Source organism: Leptonychotes weddellii, chromosome 14 (assembly GCF_054177405.1).
Source record: "Leptonychotes weddellii isolate Sample4059 chromosome 14, ASM5417740v2, whole genome shotgun sequence".
Classification (NCBI taxonomy): domain Eukaryota; kingdom Metazoa; phylum Chordata; class Mammalia; order Carnivora; family Phocidae; genus Leptonychotes; species Leptonychotes weddellii.
This window is the reverse complement of record NC_138382.1, coordinates 62,078,562-62,099,091: the sequence shown is the minus strand read 5'-3', so window position 1 is coordinate 62,099,091 and position 20,530 is coordinate 62,078,562. Positions and strand designations below refer to the sequence as shown.

The window sequence follows — 20,530 nt, the reverse complement described above, 5'->3', positions numbered from 1 at the left end:
TGACACCTACCTCTCCATTCGCGCCATCGAAGATAATTACACTAAAGCTGGGACTCAAACTCTCCCTGTTGACTTCATTTCTTTACACATCCTTGCTCCTTAACATCATGGCAAGTAAATTAGGCAATGATCTCCCCATGTTCTATGGGCCATGAGGAGAGGGAGAGGAGCCAGGGGAAGCTCAGGAAGAAACACCTGCCGCTGCACTAGAGCATACGGTTCTGAGTTAAGGAAATTTCATCCGTATTCTGCAGGTGAACCTGAGGCTCCACAGGTTTTGCTGTCTCGTTCCAGCTCACCAGCCAGTAAGCGGTGGGGGCCTTTTAGTCCAAGTAGAATTGGGGAGTGGCTCTTGGAGTGGCTAGTATACCATCCAAATAAGGAAAGATATAGGTTTGAGTTTTTTGGGGGGTAGGGCAGGATATGCTCAACAGTAGGGTGTCTTCTATTTTCACCTTCAGTAGTTCTAACCTTGGGGCATGCAGAAATGTCTGGAAGCATCTTTGGTATTCCAGTGTAAGGGGTGGGTTGTGCTTCTGGCTTTTAGTACTCTACAGGTCAGGGATGGTGAGACATGCTGCAATGCTTAGGACAGTTCCACACAACAAAACATCCATCCCAAGACGCGAAGTTTCCTGCTGAGTGACCGTACAGGCGCCTTACTAGTTCATGGGGTAGAGGTGGTGAAGTCCCGGGACCCCCTCTGGCATGAAGTCAGACTGAGATGCAGACTCATCACAAGGGAGGGGTCACAGGCAGAGGGGCTAAAAAGCTCTGGCTTTGTATGGGAAACAGGCCACACTGGCTGGACTGGTCATTCTGTCTGGCCAATGCTGCCAACATACTCAGTGAATCCCTATGAAATCTCTTCCTAAGGTCACAGACACACAGACAGACCAGGCTCCATCACTCACTGACAGGGTAGCCCTGAGCAAGTTACTTAACTTCTCTGAGCTTCGAGTTTGTCTGTAAAAAGGGAATACGACTTAACTCAGAAGACTGGGAGGATTAGATGAAGTGTCTGAACATGCCTGGCAAAGTCTGTAGGCAGGAAGTGTCCTTTTAAGTGGTGGCTCTGATTCTATTATTATGAAATGCTATATTTGGTTTATGCTTCTCAGCTAACTGCCTCCTTACAATGAAGTAATGTATATTTCACAAGGGAACTGTTTTGCCAAAAGCTTACATGAAATGTGTTCACCTGATTGCTACCTCTAAATCTCTTGGAACAACCACACACAAAAAAAAAAGTTTAACGGAACTAATAGTAAAATTTAAACTTGAAAAACTTAAAACCTTTGTTAATACACTATATGCAGATTGCATGCTAATACACTAATGTTAACTATTACTTTACACATACTACAAAAGTTAGTAATGAAAAATTATTTTTCACGGCCAACTATGGACGAAATAAAACCCATTAATACTTAAACAATAACGAAGTGCCAAATGCCCAACAGGGGGCAGAGCCGATAATTCAGAAGCTTAACCGGGACTCAAAATATGCAACTATTTGGTTATAATTAAAATTAGACAAGAGTTTAGCTATATTATCACACATTCATAGTTTGCAGGATAGAGTTATTAGACAAAGCCACTGTCAGCCTCTCTGGATCAGCAAATGAAGTGTTTTGAACATTCAAGGAAAAGCCATCATATAAGCCCTTCTCCACTTCTCTATATGCAATCCTTTCTTCTTCCAAATTCCTGTATTTTTGTCAGAATTTACTGTGTACTTCATGTTCAGTGGTTGTGTATTTTGGGTGGAAAGAGATGAAGGTGACTGCTGCACAGCCAATGAGTATGAATTACAGAGTCCTGACCCAGTTTGCTAATAGTCTGGCCCACAAGGCAGTAGTCTCTACAAAAAAAAAAAAACACCAAAAACCTATTAGCGGAGTGCTTATTAAGAAAAGAAAAACTGGAATAAGCCATATCTGGTATCAACCGTTATATCTCAAACAAAAAAAAAGGGGGCGGGAACCTCTATGGACCAATGGCTGGGATTCAAAAATGCCTAACTATACAAAGTAAGTCTTTAAAGGACATTTTTTTTATAATAGGATTTTACTCTGTAGCAAGTGCGTAATAAAGAAAAAAAGAAAGTTGACGTTGACGAATACCCATGAGGGATTTTTCCCGGTTACCTTGCCATGAAAGGTACATCCTCTTAATAACCAATACAAAGGAGGTGGCACAACAGAGACTTCATGTTTGCTTTCTAGAAATTTCATTGCCTCTTGACACAATGGCCTAGCTTTGGGGTAACACAAAGGATGCCAAACTTCAAAGCAAAATGGAAGACATTTTCAGACAGGGCAAACGTTCAGTTCTGAGCTTCCTGATGCAGTTAGCATTCCAAGCAAACTCAACAGGAAGAGGTAAAATCTTCTTTACTGCATAACCCTGAGCATAGCTGTAGTCTACCTCTTCATCTCCTGTTCTAAAGGCAGAGGAAAGGTTCGCACTCTGTCAAGGCACTGGTTAACCAGGTGTGTGGTGAGAAGTGCCTCTTTACTCGAGGGCTTCCAGACTATAGTGCAGCTGCGTGCTCTGTGGGTCACATGCAGTCCTGAAGCACGTACCACATAATGGAAAGCCAAGTTTCAAAAGTAAAAATGGAGCCAGTCACAATCCTGAGTGCTGTGAAGGAGGCAACAGGGCATTCAAACAGAAGATTAATAAAAACAATGTCTACACAGTCCGTGGCAGGGCTTGAAGATGAAAATAAAAATTTCAACTACAAAAGGGGTTCATCAACACCCAGAGACTGGGCTGCCTACCTGGAGTGGAAGCTGACATGGAAATCCAATTCTTTTGAGGGTCTATACATGGTAATTGGCAAAAAACATGACAGAACGAAACATATCAATTCCTTTCTTTTGAAAATGGCTCTTACGGAAGAGCTTGAGGTTAGAGTCCTTTTTCCATGGCCCTGCCTATTCAGCCATCCAGAGCTTGAAGGTCCTGTCATATGAGCAAGTGGCTATGAGCTGCCCATCGGAAGAAATGTCTAGGCCCATCACTTTGCCTTCATGGCCAGCCAGAGTCTTCAGTGGCGACCAGCCTGGGTGGGTCCAGATCTTGGCGGTGTTATCATAAGCACCAGTGAGCAAGAAATTCCCATGGATAGCTTTAAGAGAAAAGAAGGGGAGCTGCTTGAGGAATTCAAGTATCAAAAGAGGAAAGGGAATGAAAGCACAAAAATCTGCTAGAATATATGATTTCAAAAAAGAAGATATTTCTCCATTTGGAAAAGCCCAATATTCTCATCTACATTCCTACGAGACCTCCAGGAAAAAGGGACTACAGGCTTAGGGAAACGAATAACATTATCAAGGTCTTCTGGCTCTTTCCCTGACAGTCTTTTTAGAATAACATTAAGGATTCAGTGCTTACAACTTTCAGGAGAAAAAAGCACTTATGGAAGTCTTCTTTACTTCCTAAAACAAGAAGCATGCTGTGCCATAGCTCTATGTGAAAATATGGTAGAGGGAAAGAACTTATAATGTGCTCCTTTTTCAACAGAGACCAAATTCTCTCTTGTTCCACTTGTAAGTTAACCTAAAGCCTGGCCTGCATTCCATGGTAGTTCAATCTATCTGTCCTGTGATTAGGCAAAACAGGAGGAAAGCTTACGCTCAAACTTGACACCAGTCACTAAGTTCTGATGGGCAGGGATGGTATAGACACAACGCCGTTGTCGAAGGTCCCACACTTTGCACGTGTTGTCACCACTGCCAGTTGCAATGTGGTACCTGTGGATCAGATATAGTGTCCAAATTAGAAACAAAGATATATTCTTTTTATCTCTGACCAATAACCCTTCCCACCCCTTAATCAATGAGTTCATTTTACCCATTGGGGGAGAAATTTATTCCATAGATTTCCTTCAGGTGGCCTTCTAAGAACATGATACACCGTCCTGTGCGCAGGTCCCAAACACGACCAAATGCATCCAGTCCCCTGACAAAGTAATTTATAAATGAACATTCTGAATCCATTTCTCCTGGAAGCAGGGATACATAACAGGTGAACTACTGAGCTGCCCCTGGCTAGGTGGAAGAAGGCTTACCCAGTGCCAGCCAAAGAGCCATCTTGATGGAAGGCAATGTCATACACACCCATGCTGTGGCCTTCCTGATGCAGGATCTCCTCTTGAGCCTCCAAATCCCATAAGCGCCATGAGCGGTCATAGCTACAAAAAAAAATCAAACCAACAATTAGCCAGCAGATATTCAGTTCCTACAATGTGTAAAGTACTATAAACACTTGTAGCTTGTATTATGCTTCTGATGAGGCAGCTGGGTGGCTCAGCCGATTAAGTGTCTGCCTTCAACTCAGGTCATGATCCCAGGGTCCCGGGATTGAGCCCTGCATCGGGCTCCCCGCTCCAAGGGGAGCTTGCTTCTCCCTCTCCCTCTACCTGCCGCTCCCCCTGCTTGTGCTCGCTCTGTCAAATAAATAAATAAAATCTTTTAAAAAAAAAATTATGCTTCTGAAACTATTCATACAACCATACTATCAAATTCTTTTCTGGCATAAAAAAATACCTCAACAACTAAGCATATCTGTCTTGAGTGCTACCTGGAAAACCATGGACTTCCTATAAATTTATTTCAGTGGCTATTTTAAGAATACAGTTCTCTCAGAATGGGCCAGCAGAGACTGTTGCCTTCTTTCTTTCTCAATTCCACTGTTAAGTCCTTTCACTCACTGAGTATTTGTTGGGCCTTCAAATTGGATGTTGGGGATACAAAAATCAGTCATGAGCAAATAGATTAATGCAACAGATGAAGAGAGTATAGGAAGAGACCCACACATTTTTGGTCAAATTATTTTCAATGAGGCCACTAAAGCAATTTCAACAGGGAAAACGAAGTCTCTTCAATAACCGGTGGTAGAGGGACGCCTGGCTGGCTCAGCTGGTGGAGCATGAGACTGATCTCATGGTCGTGAGTTTGAGCTCCATGTTGGGTGTAGAGATTACTTAAATAAATAAAACTTACATTTTATTTATTTACTTATTTAAAGAGGAAAAAGTATGGGGGGGCGGGAGAGAATCTTTTTTTTTTTTTTTAAGATTTGAGAGAGAGAGAAAACACAGCAGGAGAGGGAGAGATAAACTCCAGTAGACTCCTCCATGAGCCTGACTTGGGGCTCAATCCCATAACCCCAAGATCACGACCTGAGCCAAAACCAAGAGTCGGACATTCAACCGACTGCACCGCCCAGGGGCCCAGGGAAAGAATCTTCAGCAAACTCCACGCTGAGCATGGAGCCCGTTATGGGGCTCAATCTCACGACCCTGAGATCATGATCTGAGCTAAAATCAAGAGTCGGATGCTCAACTGACTGAGCCACCTAGGCATCCCTTAAATAAAAACAAACAAAAAAACCCACCTCAATAAACCTCAAATAAATAAACAAACAAATAAATACATGGTGGTAGAACTGTGTGTGAGAATAAAGGAAAAAAAAAAAAACCTCAATTAAAAAAAATAGGTAAAGCATCCGGACACTGCACAAAAGAGGATTTACAAATGGTCAATGGTCAATAAGCAGAGGATAAAATACTCAATACCAACAGAGTCATAAGAGTAATAAAAATTGAAACTATGAAATTTCACCATGCACTTGATAGAATAGGCAGAATGATAAAACTGACACCATCAAATGCTGGCATGGATGTGAAGCAAGCAGAATTCTGGGAATGTAAAACTTACAACCAATCTGAAAAACCATACGGAAGTTTTAAAAAAGTTAAAAATACATTTACTCTATGACCTAGCAACTGCATTCCTGGGTATTCATTCAAGAGAAAGTAAAGAAAAACATGTCTGCAAAAAGCATCGTACAAGGGGCGCCTGGGTGGCTCGGTCGTTAAGCGTCTGCCTTCGGCTCAGGTCATGATCCCAGGGTCCTGGGATCGAGCCCCGCATCGGGCTCCCTGCTCTGCGGGAAACCTGCTTCTCCTCTCCCACTCTCCCTGCTTGTGTTCCCTCTCTTGCTGTGTCTCTGTCAAATAAATAATCTTAAAAAAAATAAAATAAAAGCATTGTGCAAGAGTATTTATAGCACCTTTATTCTGACTGACCCAAACCTGGAAACAGCCCAAATGTCTATCAAAGGAGAATGGATAAACTGTGGCAGAGCCATACAACTGAATACTCAGCAATAAAAAAGAACTACTGATACATGCAACAACATAAATGAACCTTTTTTTTTTTTTCTTTCAGAGAGGGGGGGAAAGAGAGAGAGTGTTAGAGAATCTCAAGCAGGCTCCACGTCCAGCATGGAGCCCAATGCGGGGGCTCAGTCTCATGACCCTGAGATCATGACCTGAGCCAAAAGGAAGAGTCAGATGCTCAACCGACTGAGCCACCCAGGTGTCCCTGAATGAATCTTAAAAACATTATGCTGAGCAAAAGAAGTTAGGCACAAACAAGTTCACACAGTATGAACAGACAGAATTAATTTACAGTGATAGAAATCATATCAGTGGTTGCTTTGGAAGGGGGAGTCCCCTGTGAAGGGGCATGAGGGAACATTCCAGGGTGATGGAAATATTCTATTGATAGGGATGTGGGTTATGAGTGTATGCATTTGAATTGTACACTGAAATCTATTCCACTGCATGTAAATTATATCTCAGTTAAAGAGTTCTTTAACAGGGTGCCTACGTGGCTCAGTCAGATAAGCATCTGACTCTTGGTTCCCGCTCAGTTGATGATCTCAGGGTCTTGAGATCAGGCCCGGCATTGGGCTCTGCACTCAGCGGGAAGTCTGCTTGTCCCTCTCCCTCTGCTCCTTCCCCCACCTGCGCTCTCTCAAATAAATACAATCTTAAAAAAAAAAAAATTCTTGGGGCACTGGGGGGCTCAGTTCTTTTAAGAGTCTGCCTTCGGCTCAGGTCATGATCCCAGCGTCCTGGGATCAAGCCCCAGGTCAGGCTCCCTGCTCAGTGGGGAGTCTGCTTCTCACTCTCCCTCTGCCTCTCCCCTTGCTTGTGCTCTCTTCTCTCAAATAAATAAATAAAATCTTTTACCAAAAAAAAAAAAAAATCTTTAACAGCTTCTGGCCTTAATGAGCTTACAGAACCGGAAGGGGAGACCGATTTGTTTTTTTATTTTTTTAAAGATTTTATTTTTAAGTAATCTCTACACCCAAGGTGGGCCTTGAACTTAACAACCCCAAGATCAAGAGCTGCAGGCTCTATTGAATGAACCAGCCAGGTGCCCCAGAAAGGGAGACCAACTTGTAAGCAGAGAGATTAAAATACAATGTGCGGTGGAAAAAAACAAAAACCAAAAAAACCACAAAACACCACTAGTATTGGTCAAGAAAGAGAAGAGTGAAAATTCTAGTTTTCTGGCAATTAGTAACTGAAATTTCAGATTAACTGCAGTTTAAAAGCAAATACAGTTGGCCCAAACTTTATCATATACTCTCTTCTGATTCTGATTCATTGCAGCCCAAGAAAATCCTACTTGAAGATCTCTGTTCTTAAAATTTCCTTGGCAGTCAGTCATAAGGGGTTAACAAGATGCCACAGGCCTGTATGGATAGAACAGTAAGAGGATGGCTTACCAGGTGGTGCCCAAGAAACGCCCCGATGGATGCCACATTACACGGGCCACACGCACTGTATGGCCTTCAATATCCGCCACTGGTTCATCACTGAAAAAGAACCAAATAGAAAGGAGTAAACTATTTTATAGTCATAAATATTCATTGAATTTATTAACTATTGTGACAGATGCACCCGTTCTGTAGGATTTAAAAGGCCAAATCCTAACTAAACTCACTGTTAAAAATGCAGGGTTAACAATTTATGTTACTTCCCAAAGTCTTAAAAGAGCGTTGGTGGTATACTGGTGAGCACAGCTGCCTTCCAAAGTCTTAAAAGATTTGGGACTATTTCATGTGCTCACAGGGCAAAACTGCCCACAGCACTTCAATACACACTATCTTGCTATATCTCAATTCAGTATGTTAATCAATGCTTAATGCTATTATCATTTAGAATTAGAGAAAAATAAAAGATAATTCAGCCTGACAAGCAAAATATACACCAAAGGAGTGCTGAGATTCTAGAAAGAAAACATATTTTAATAGGGATGTGAAGCTACAGAAATCAAATAGTTTTGGTACGGGGTGCCTGGGTGGCTCAGTTGGTTAAGCGACTGCCTTCGGCTCAGGTCATGATCCCAGGGTGCTGGGATCGAGTCCCACATCGGGCTCCCAGCTCAGCGGGGAGCCTGCTTCTCCCTCTGACCCTCTTCTCTCTCATGCTGTTTCTCTCTCGCTCGCTCTCTAATAAATAAATAAATAAAATCTTTAAAAAAAAAAAAAACAAATAGTTTTGGTACAAGTGGATTACAGATAAATTTATCTCAAACTTTAGCTTGTTGAAGGATGCACACGAAAAAAGGAACTCCTAAATAGAGGCTTAGTTTCCTTTGGTGGCCATAAATTCTACTCCCCAGCAACCACAGAAAAAAGAATTGAAACACCAGTGAAAGGAAGTAAACACGAACCCTAAAGAGGGCAATTAAAAAGGGAACTTTGTCAATGTGCATACATAGAGCTAATCAAAGTCCTAGGGGAACAAATATTGCTAAGTGATACCAAAGCCAATTAAAACTTGCTGTGCTCAGAGGTAAGACCCTGTCTGGCAAAGAGTACAGACGCTAATTAGCTCTGTACAAAAACCTGGCAGAAAAGTCGCATGTGCTTTCCCAAAAAAGAAAACTAAGCAACTGAATTCAGATTTCTTTTAGCCAACAAAGAGCTTTCACAAATTTCCTGGAAAACAATAATCATAAACACATTAAAAACCCCCAAACTGCTGTAATGGGAAAATATGTTCTAGGTAAAGGAGGAAGCTGTTGGGAGGAGACATCACATCCTTAGCAATATTGCCTCAGAACTTTACTGTCCTCTCCCCTGTGGCCGTTTGCTAGGAGCCAATGTGCTGCCAAGAATATTATCTTTACTCAATCTACCAACTAGGGCTTTTCTCCAAGTCAGTGTATTGCACAGGAAGTGTAAATAGATCTTTCCAGAATAACTGGACTGGGAAAACAATGGCTACTATGTTAGAGGCAAAAATCAAGGTCCAAAGTTAAAAAATAAGAAAAACCTAACATAACTCCTCTGTTGAGAAAAGGTCAAAGAAAGAAATCCTTGGTCACACCAAGTTCCCTTGACTCTTAGACCATCTCTGGGGTTAGATGCCAGATTCTCAGGTCCCAAGGACCAACCAAGCAACTCTTTAGTGACCGCAGTATGGGCAGAATAGTCATGTTCACCTGTCAAGGCTCCAAAGCTTCACAGAACCATCTGCAGCACAAGAGGCCAGATTGACATCTTTCTGGTCCAAGGAGACAGTGGATTTTGGATGGAATACAATTGCTCCTACATTTGTGTTATGGCCTGAAGGAGTGTAAGAAATCAAAGTTAAAGGTTTCCCACCCCTTACAATTTATGTGCAAAACAGACTATGACGAATTAACACAATATATATTAGGGAACATGTGGACAGATAGGGTATTAAAGTGACTGCTGAACTATTAAAAAAAAAAAGAGCTATTTTAAATTAATATTTAAATTACAGGGGCGCCTGGGTGGCTCAGATGGTTAAGCGTCTGCCTTCGGCTCAGGTCATGATCCCAGAGTCCTGGGATCGAGTCCCACATCGGGCTCCCTGCTCTGCGGGAAGTCTGCTTCTCCCTCTGCCTCTCTCTCTCTCTCTCATGAATAAATAAAATCTTTAAAAAAAAAAAAAATTTAAATTACATTAAAAAGAGCAAAACACAAACCACCTTTACTTTTTTTGGTTCAGAGATTGCACAATGCCAGAATGGGGCTGGACATGAGAGAAAAGTGATTTGTATATAAACTCATTGTCTTCCAGCTTTGTGGTGAGAACCAAACCAAGACAATTTGAATCAAGAATTAATCTTGTGTTGGGGCACCTGGGTGGCTCAGTCGGTTAAGCGTCTGCCTTTGGCTCAGGTTATGATCCTGGAGTTCCGGGATCAAGTCCTGCATCAGGATCCCTGCTCAGCAGGGAGTCTGCTTCTCCCTCTGCCCTTCACCCTGCTTGTGCTCTCTCTCTTTCTCTCTCTCCCTCAAATAAATAAAATCTTAAAAAAAAAAAAAAAAAAGAAGAAGAATTAATCTTGTGTGTACTGGGTCTGAGTGTCAGGCAGATTAGTATAGTTTTGCTGTTTGACAGGGTTCACACTGGGAAAATGAGATTTATTATTTATTTATTTGTGAGTAAAGCAATAGAAGTTTATTAAGTGAAGATACAGGGGCGCCTGGGTGGCTCAGTTGGTTAAGCGACTGCCTTCGGCTCAGGTCATGATCCTGGAGTCCCGGGATCAAGTCCCACATCGGGCTCCCTGCTCAGTGGGGAGTCTGCTTCTCCCTCTGACCCTCCTCCCTCTCACGCTCTCTGTCTCTCATTCTCGCTCTCTCAAATAAATAAATAAAATCTTTAAAAAAAAAAAAAAAAAAGATACAGAAAAAGCTCTCAAGAGTGAGAGGAGTCCCGACAGGGTTGCCCACGAGTGAGATTTAAACAAGATTCTAACTCACCTCGGAGAGTGTGAAGGAGGTTGCAATCGGGAACGGACCAGAGCTTGCAAAGCCCACTCCTATCAAATACAAAGGAAAGCATCTCAGCCAGGGTTGGTCTGGGAAGGAAAAGGTACCTTGATAACATTCCTAAAGGACAATCTCTTCTCACCCCAATAAACTTTACAGTGGTACACAGAAAAAGAAAACTAAAGGGCTTACGATTTGATGGTTTATAGAAGAAAGCTGCACCCACGTCTCATGCAACCAGATGCCTCTACAGGACTACAGTTAATATAGTACAAGTTGCTATTCTCCCTAACGTTTGGATTGATTGGTGAAGGAAGGTAGGACGAATTAAACTATCCAAGAATAATATTATCTCCTTAAATAGGAATAGCATTTTCTGCTTACAAAGTAAATTTTTATAAAAAGACTTTTTATTTCAGAAAATTTCCAACAAATTACTTTTATATCTAACAATTCAAATGATCCTTATAGGAGACCTGGGAGGTAAATATGTAGGAACGACCATTTCTACTTATAAGGAAGGTAGCTGAGGCTTGCAGAGGTGGAAGGATTTGAGTAGGTCCTTGGCTTTCTCCTGACCCAATCTCAATTTCTACCCAGTCAAGTAGTTCCTGTGCATACAACATAAAGAAGCTTCCCTTGTCACTAGATGGCCATGTCCCACAAAAATAACTAAATAGAGCAAAACAACAAAGTTATCACATCCTAAGCTTTCTGCATATGTGGTGATAACTAGTAAAGAAAATAAAAGATAAAAACAATAATTCATGCTTACTGAGTCCTTACCACATACCATGCACTGTTAAGGCAAAACGGTTTACAACATTATCTCACCCTACCTTACAGATAAGGAAACTGAAGCTTACAGAGTATCTTGTCTGGGTTACCTAACTAAAAAAGAAAAGCCGTATTGAGGTGTAGAAACTGGTCAGTCAATAAACTATGTATCTGCTCCAAAATGCTAGTGTCCAGAACATGACTGACATGTCATGGATCTCTGGGGTCCCTTATGAATAGAAAGAACTGCTAAGCGCAGACTATCTTGTATAATATAACGGGTGTATAATATAACTGGCATCTCTAGTTTGGTGCGATCATGAGAAGCAGGGAAAGGACACAGAAATGAGCATCTAAGACAAAAGCTGGTTTTTTCTTTTTACCCTGAACCTGTCCTCCACTTAGGAAAAATATCACTGTAAAAACAGGACTTACCAACAAGCTGTGGCCAGCATTTTGGAATTAGGACTAAAGTGGCAGTAGGAGATAGGCCGATCATCCCCAATCTGACTGCAGAAATTATTCAAAGACTTAAAAAAAGGAAAAAAGGGACAAATAGTAATCATTAATAGGCTAATCCCAAAAAGACCTAACTTTCTAGTTTTAGCCCACCCCCCAAGATTCTTCTATACTTCTCTGGTTTTTTTTTTTTTAAAGATTTTATTTATTCATCTGACAGAGAGAGACACAGCGAGAGAGGGAACACAAGCAGGGGGAGTGGGAGAGGGAGAAGCAGGCTTCCCGCCGAGCAGGGAGCCGGATGTGGGGCTCGATCCCAGGACCCTGGGATCATGACCTGAGCCGAAGGCAGACACTTAACGACTGAGCCACCCAGGCGCCCCTATACTTCTCTTTTTGTTAAGAGACACTTATGTTCATGAATGGAACTCCAGCATGCTGTCTTTTACACTAGTAGTATCATTACTTTTGCTGTCAGCTCAACTTACACAGGAAAGCCACGGAGAGAGCTAAAGTACAGCTTTGACATATTAAAAGGGAATTAAAAAGCAGAACCAAAGGCCTCTGCTGAGTACCAACCACAGTAGGTTCCTGCCACCCTAAATGATGGCTCTTCTCAAACAGCAAGTATAAGCAGGGAGGGATAATCATAGCTGCCTTTACCTTCCAAGAGGCAGGCCAAAGTAGGAAATCTAATGACTATTTAAAAGCCCTTACTATATTGGACAATCACTGAGAGCATCTTACCCGGAGAGATTTGTGCAGCTCTTGCATCTGGGAGGTCCTGGTTGTCTCAGGAATCTCTTTATGGAGACGAGCCTCTTCCAAGCGTTTCATTGCCCTGTGACACAGATGATTACCATGAGCAAACAGGTTGAGAAAAAGGTCCATAGAGTATCCCTAATACTCAATTTTCATTTAACCAGTCTTTCTAAAACAGATCCTCAGTCCTCGAGAGAAAACAAGAAAAAATATGCTTCTTTCTCCTTCTAGAGGCTCTCTTTACCTGGGCAGTGAATAATTAGCAATCCATAGTCTAGCGACCTTCAGGCTGTTTGGTCCTTCATGGTACCAGGTTTGCTGATACTGAAAGTGAAATTAAGAGCAGAAATGTTAAGTCTGAAGCATTCCTGCCCCTCTCATAGCTGTCAATTCTCTATTGTAACTGCCCAGAAAAAAAGGTGAAATAGTTCAGTAATAGGATGAAATCAGGCATGTGTGCTTTCTACTGTTTTTATGAACTCTTATTGGATGGCTTCCTGTTCCTTGTTAAAAGTTACACCAGGAACCCTACGTTTTTTTTCCTGAATGGGAAACCCACTTACACCTACATAGGAACCACAAACTATTCCCAACAACTATTCCTGAATGGTGGAATCCTCAAACACATTCCCTTCCCCCTGGCAAAGCAAAACCCAGCAAAAGAAAATGAGAGCACCCCTCATTTCCTTCACTTTCATACTGTGAAACCAAAGACATATTTTACCTCTTCTTTGGACTTCTTAGATTTCTCATCATCTTTTTTGGTCTTTTTTAAGGCATCAGTACCAACCACTGAGAGGATATTTCTTAACCTGTAACAAAAAAGATTATAATTTAAATGGAGTCGAGATTAGACTGTGAAAAGTGTGTCTAAGAAGAGAAAGCTTGTCCTATTCTCTCACCATTTAAACGCCAAGCAACCTTCTTTAAGAGTCAAGTTGTCATGCCTAAACTCCCACTGTGATTTCTTATTTTTTTTAATTTCTTTTTTTTTTTTTTTAAGTAACCTCTACACTCAGTGTGAGGCTGGAACTCACAACCCTAAGATCAAGAGTCATATGCTCTTCTGACTGAACCAGCCAGGTGCACCTCCAGTGTGATTTCGTTCACTCAGTCTTATTTGAAGATTCCCTAATTAGAACTATAAGCAATTATCCTATTCAATTTAGAGTCAACTAGCCCCAACACTACTACCACCTGGTCTGTGAATACAGCCAATCTTTGTTCAATGCCATAATGTGCCGGATACTGACTGAGGTGCTAGGTGTACGAAAATGACTAAGAAGCAGTTCTTGATCCCAAGTTAGCATAATCCTGGTAGAGGGGAGGAGGGCGGTGGAGAAGATGGGTGGACAGAAAGTACCAGGGAACCACAATACATTATACTAAGTATTATGACAATGGTATGTACTGGGCACTAAGGGGGAACATAAAAAAAATACCTAACCTAGGCTTGCAGGGAGGACCAGGGAAGGTTTCACAGAGGAGGTGTTTCCTGAACTGAGTCCTCATTTAGTAAGGTCGATAGGTCAAGAATGGAGAAGGACAGCTGAAGCAGAGGGTTCAACAGATGTAAAGGTCTGAAAGTAAGAAAAGCATGGTGAGCTTGGAATCGCAAATATTTCAATGTGGCTGGAGCCTGGAGAACCAGAGAAGGGCTGGTGAGAGAGAGGGCTGCAAATGTAAGTAGGGGCCAGGTCATAAAGAGTAGTCAGGAGTAGTAGTAGTAGTAAGGAGGGTTTACATTTGAGAAAGATTCCCTGGGGAAGTAGAGAGAGAGAATGGATTGAAGAGGGAATAATAAAAGTAGGGAAATCAACCTACTATTTAGGAATCGTCTCTCTCTTTTTTTTTAAGATTTATTTATTTGAGAGAAAGAGACACAGCGAGAGAGGGAACACAAGCAGGGGGAGTGGGAGAGGGAGAAGCAGACTCCCTACTGAGCAGGGATGATAAAAGTCTTCTTTGAGAAGGTGGTATTTATGCTGAAACCAAAAGAATAAAAAGGCTTTAAAGGCAAGAGAGGGGAACAAAAAGAGAAAAAAATTAAATGGAAAAAAACAGAAAAAGAGTTTTACTATTCCAGGAAGACCCTTAAGGGTACTAAGTCTAGTAAATTGGGAAAGAGTGATATAAGAGGTTGAAGAGCATGATCAACAGTTTTTTACTCTATGTTTAATAAGAAGACACTGATGGATTTTAAGCAAGCAATTAACACAACGTGTTTGGGGCTATTACAACAATCTAGGTGTGAAAGCAATTAAGGCAGAGAAAAGAGGACACACCGGAGGTACATTTCGGTACAAATCTAGAAACAGATTTTGCTGATGGATTACAAAGGAGGTGAGGCAACTGAAACCTGTGAATGGTAGTGTTATTTGCAAGGAGAATAGAAGGTGGGAAACAGATGAGTTCAATCTAGACATGTCCAGTTTGAAGTACCTACAGGATATCTAGGCCACAGAGATCTGGGAGTCAACAGAATATACACAGTAAATGATGCCATGGGAGTGGATCTGATTGCCCAGGATGAGTGCGGAATAAGGGCAAAAACTACAATTTATATAAAGGTTGGGCAGGGGAAAAATGGGGCTCAGAAGAATTAGCCAGAGAAATAGGAGTGAAATTTAGACTTGCTTTTATGAAAGGGAGTGTTTTCAAGGAGGGAGTGGCTGACAGGGCCATTCTTAGTAAAGAGGAGTTAGTGACCTTAATAAAGAGCAATTTCGATGTGGCAGTGGTCAGTTTGCAGCAGGCTGAAGAGCAAATGAGGGGTAAGGGCCCGAAGAGAGTCAGTGCACTAAGTGAGGAGTAGATGATCCTCAAGGAAAAGGGGACCATGGCAGGAGGAGCAGGCTGTCATTCATGTCTCAGAGGGGCTCATCATGCCCAGGGCTCACGGGTCACTGTTCTCCAAGTGCCAGGGGTAGGCAGACGGTGGCATGGAGCACCTCCTCCAACACTGTGCTCTGGTGGAGAAAGCACTGACCCGTCCACTCCCCAAGTTCCACTCTTCTGAAGTACCTTTTGCACCCCACCCCTATTAGGACAACCAGTCCCCTCCCATCTGGGAGCCCCCTTTTCTTTCTGTCCTTTAGTCCTTCCTGCCACCCAGCCACTGCCCAGGGGTGCCCCCTCCTCTCCTACCCTCCCCAACCCTTGTGGCCAGCCAGGCTGGGTTTGTAAGATACTAGGTTGGTACAGTGTTTTTTTTTCTTGTAATTTAAACAGGCCCAGCATTACTGGTTCTACTTAATGGACATGAGATATGGTAGAGGTTTTAAAGTGATTAAATGTGCAGACTATGCAAATAAGGAAAAAAATGATGAAAGGGAGAGATGGGACAGTGGACAGAAAGACAAAGGAGGTCCTCATCACTGTGTATGACTAGCCGTCACTAAGAGACTCTGAAACCATAAAATCACAAGAGGAGTATCATCTGAGGAAAGTGCCCCTTTTCAGTAATAACCCCAAATACTTATCATTATGTTTTATGACACTGACAAGGGGAACGTGTGTGTTGTCTAAATTTTCAAAGTTCGACAACACATATTTACTCAACTCACAATTCCATATTGGGGAGAGAGGGTTCTCATGTTAACACCCTATTCATAGTTTATAAAGAAAAATTAGTAGTGGAGTAAAAAATTGGTCTACTCAGATCATGGGCTAAACTATATAAAAACAACTTAGATATTCTATTAACATTACCTGAGACATTCCATTAAAGTCTTAGCTACAAGTATCAACAGAAATTTGAAAGTAGAACTTTGTGATTAAAAAAGAGATCAAATATTTAGAAAGGACACCTTTCTCTTCTTTCAGCAGGACCCTCTCCAAAAAGTGTGATGGGCTCCCCCAAGGCTCTAAGGCAAGCCTTGACCTCTGAGTCATCAGTGGAAACATTGATTTGCCGGGCTCGCTTTCTTCTCTCAAACTCGGCTAACACTTCGGCCTGTCGTTCACTGATGTGCTCTTCAATTTCAAACACCTCTCCTATAAAAAGAACAGGCAATATCAGCATAATCACCAGATCTTCTTCAAATAAGGGGAAAAAATAATTTCTTATAATTCCAGTCTGCATGTCCTCTAGGAACTAGTCCATTATATACTTCAGAGTTTACTGTTTCTCAGTTTATTAAATTGTGCCAAACACAAAAAACTAAATTACATAGCTTTAAAAGGCAGGAAAACTGCACACCATCTTACTTATTTTTTTATTTTAAAGATTTTATTTATTTATTTGAGAGAGAGAGCACATGTATGAGTGGGGGGAAGAGCGGAGAAGCAGACTCCCCACTGACTGGGGAGCCCCATGCAGGGCTCAGATCCCATGACCCTGAGATGATGATCTGAGCCAAAATCAAGAGTCAGATGCTTAATTGACTGAGCCATGCAGGCGCCCCCATGCCATCTTATTCTGACAACCTTACACCTATATAAACACATAACTTAGATGAAAAAGAGTATGAAGCACCTTCAGCAAATGAATTAAGTAGACACCTTCTATCCAGAAGATAAAATAGACACATTATTTTAACACTTGCCAAAGCTATTCTCTAAAACAGTCCCAGTCTGTGGACATCTACAAATATAACTAATAAACTGGAGATAATTTCCATGAAAATGCTATCCCTTGATTATAGGCTTTTTTTTTATGTTCAGTTAGCCAACATACAGTACATCGTTTTTGATGTAGTGTTAAACGATTCATTAGTTGCATATAACACCCAGTGCTCATCACAACACCTGCCCTCCTCCCATCACCCGGTTACTCTGTCCCCCCACCCCTCCCTTCTGTAACCCTCAGTTTGTTTCCCAGAGTCCAGAGTCTCTCATGGTTTGTCTCCTCCTATGATTTCTTCCCAGTTTTCCCTCCCTTCCCCTGTGGTCCTCCGTGATTCCTTATGTTCCACATGAGTGAAACCATATGATAATTGTCTTTCTCTGCTTGACTTATTTCACTTAGCATAATCCCCTCCAGTTCTATCCATGTCCTGACTAAAGGCTTTCTGAATAATCTAGCAGGTTTTTAAAAATTTTTTAAATATATTTTTTGAAGATTTTATTTATTTGACAGAGAGAGAGTACAAGCAGGGGGAGCGGCAGACAGAAGGAAAGGGAGAAGCAGGCTCCCGCTGGCAGAGAGCCTGATGTGGGGCTCGATCCCAGAACACTGGGATCATGACCTGAGTTGAAGGCAGTCGCTTAACCGACTGAGCCACCCAGGCGCCCCCTCTAGCGGTTAGTTTTAAAACCACACTGAATACAAGGATTTTTAAATTTTTATTTTTTTTTAAGATTTTATTTATTTACTTGACAGAAGACAGCGAGAAAGGGAACACAAACAGGGGGAGTGGGAGAGGGAGAAGTAGGCATCCCGCTGAGGAGAGAGCCCCGCAGGCTCGATCCCAGAATCCTGGGATCATGACCTGAGCCGAAGGCGGATGCTTAATGACTGAGCAACCCAGGCGCCCCGATTTTTTTTTTTTTTTAAGTAGGCTCCACACCCAGCGTGGAGCCCAACGTGGGTCTTGAACTCACACCCCTGACATCAAGACCTGAGCTGAGATCAAGAGTCAGATGCTTAACTGACTGAGCCACCCAAGCGCCCCTGAATACAAGGATTTTGATGAAAAAGTGAGAATTACAGTGGTGATGCAACCTAAAACAGTCTGAACAGTTAAAAAAGGTCATTAAAGTGCATGTATATAGAAAAGAAAATGTGTGGGAAGATCAATGAGAAACTTAAGTCCTTTCTGTAGAAAAGTCTCTTCACTTTTTACCCTCTGTACTGTTTGAATTTCTTATGACAAACATGTATCACTTTAGAGAAGATCTCAGGTCACAAGATCGAGCCTCACATTGGGCTCCATGCTGAGCGTGGAGCTTGCATGGGGTTCTCTCTCTCCCTCTCCCTCTGTTTCCCCCTCCCCCCCATGCACATGTGCGGTTGCGTGCTCTCTCTCTAAATAAATAAATAAAGATATAGAGGACCATTAGTTATTGACGTGGAAAGCTATCCTCAACAGTGTATCAGTGAAAAATGCAAGTTATAAAACAATTTGTATATGTTTCATTTGTGAAAAAAATGACAAATTTTTACAGCTTTATTAAATTGGAAAGATATAGAGCCAATTAATAAGGATTACAGGATTTTCTACTTTACACATTTCTACACTTTGATTTTAAGATTTTATTTATTTATCTATTTGAGAGAGAGAGCGCACGCACACACGTGCACAGAGGGAGAGTGAAAGGGAGAAGGAGACTCCCTCATGAACGGAGAGCCCAATGTGGGGCTTGATCCCAAGGCCCCGAGATCATGACCTGAGCTGAAGGCAGACACTTAACCGACTGAGCCACCCAGGCGCCCTAACACTTTGATTTCTTTCAAAATAAAAATATTACTTTTATGATTTAAAACAGGTATTTCATTTAGCGTGAAAAATTAGAAAATTAAAAAGGAGAGAATGTTACAAACCATAGTAGCTTCAAACCAATGCCAGAACTATACTAGATCTCTGGAAGACAAATGGAATCAACTTGAATCCAAATACACACTGAATAAATTCCTGGTAAGATTACTAACAATTCAATGGAAGAAAAATTGTATAAAAGGTTTTAAGAGAAAGGCTCTTTGGATGATGCTAACCAGTGTAGGCAAAGGATGGCCTTACATAAATCCAAGTTTCATTGAAATTTCTGAGTATAATACAAAGATAAAGAGAGACTCACTATTTGCATCTTACCAGAGGTTATGTTAATATTTCCTGCTTCAATTCCAGCTTTAAGTCCTTCTTTTCCCAAAATCCCAGACTCTCCTTTGGCCAGACGCTCCCTCTCCTTCTCTTCCAAACTTCCATAATAGATGTGTGGTTTCTTCACAACAGGAGCAACTAAGTCATCAGATGCCTTAGTTTTGGCTGCCTGATAAATCGAAGACATGGATTAACCTGAGGCTTAATCTTAGTCATTTATTAGGCTTCCCCAAAGGATGGAGCTCATCCTGAGCTTCAATCCTACTTCTTCCCCAAAGGAAAGGACAAGTTGGTCATCATTTAAGATATCTCCACTGACTGGGGGCGGGGGCGTGTGTGTCTCTCAATTACTTAGGTTTTGCAGATAGGAAAAAGCTAATAAAACTAGTGAATTACTCTTGGTAATTTTTCTATCAAAGATTTGCTTTGGAACATATTTACCTCGTTCCGTTGCAATCTCTTCTTGGGTTTTATGAAACTTCCAAGGCTACTGCTTATCACAGGGGAAACATCAAGGATCACGAATAACCAACGCAATACTGAGGGGGACTAGTTAGTTGTTGGTCTACACGTTTCAAACATATTCAGACGTAAGGCAATATATATGAAGTTAGGAGGCCTTACTACAATTAAGAAATCTGACGTAGACATAAATCTGAGCCAAGATACTACTCCCTTCCAGAGCTCCATTTTTGGACCAGTTGGAAGAGGTATTTACAGTTTGGGGCTGTAGTGAGAGGTGCAAATGAACTTAAACACAGGAACGCACTTAGGGATCAGGAAAACGCTGCTCCTCTAAGACAGGACCGAGTCTCGCAGCCTTTCACCTCAGTCCTCCACCACCTTAGGCCGTTCCCGAGCGGCCCCATCTCGCAGGAACCGCTTGTCCCCCAACCCCTTCCGCGTTCCTCGCCAGAGTGAGCTGAGATCCGTACCGTGGAGGAGCCTCGTGAGGTAGCCATGCTGAGCTCCCGAGCCGCGAAGCCCCAACGAAAGCCGAGCTACGTTTCAGACCGTCCACCGCGCGCCCAGCAAAGCGGAACTACGTCACTGGCCGGAAGTGGGCCGAGGGCCGACGCAGCATCCTGGGTGGCGTGGAGCATGATGGGAGTTGTAGTACGGAGGAGTCGTGGCGCGAAGAGTAGCGTGAA

General features: G+C 42.1%; 1 protein-coding gene across 1 annotated transcript; it reads right to left on the bottom strand.

Annotated features, from left to right (window-relative positions):
- Window positions 1-2,021: 2,021 nt before the first annotated feature.
- PRPF4 (pre-mRNA splicing tri-snRNP complex factor PRPF4) lies at window positions 2,022-20,431 on the bottom strand. Its single transcript, XM_006735103.3, has 14 exons — window positions 20,315-20,431; window positions 19,371-19,548; window positions 16,428-16,614; window positions 13,343-13,430; window positions 12,863-12,942; window positions 12,604-12,697; window positions 11,833-11,927; window positions 10,612-10,670; window positions 9,318-9,441; window positions 7,594-7,683; window positions 4,079-4,201; window positions 3,862-3,969; window positions 3,643-3,761; window positions 2,022-3,136 (listed from the first exon to the last, which is right to left on the bottom strand). The coding sequence occupies exons 1-14, from the start codon at window positions 20,339-20,341 to the stop codon at window positions 2,943-2,945; spliced, it is 1,566 nt and encodes a 521-aa protein (XP_006735166.1). The 5' UTR covers window positions 20,342-20,431; the 3' UTR covers window positions 2,022-2,942.
- Window positions 20,432-20,530: the final 99 nt, after the last annotated feature.

Bases quoted from the DNA above. Each gene is read 5' to 3' on its own strand.
- PRPF4 (XM_006735103.3), bottom strand. From the start codon at position 20,341: ATGGCTACCTCACGAGGCTCCTCCACG. The intron at 12,698-12,862 runs GTAAAGAGAGCC...TCTGTGTCACAG, and splicing joins GCTAATTATTCACTGCCCAG to GGCAATGAAACGCTTGGAAG. The intron at 3,762-3,861 runs GTAAAATGAACT...TCTGATCCACAG, and splicing joins ATAAATTTCTCCCCCAATGG to GTACCACATTGCAACTGGCA.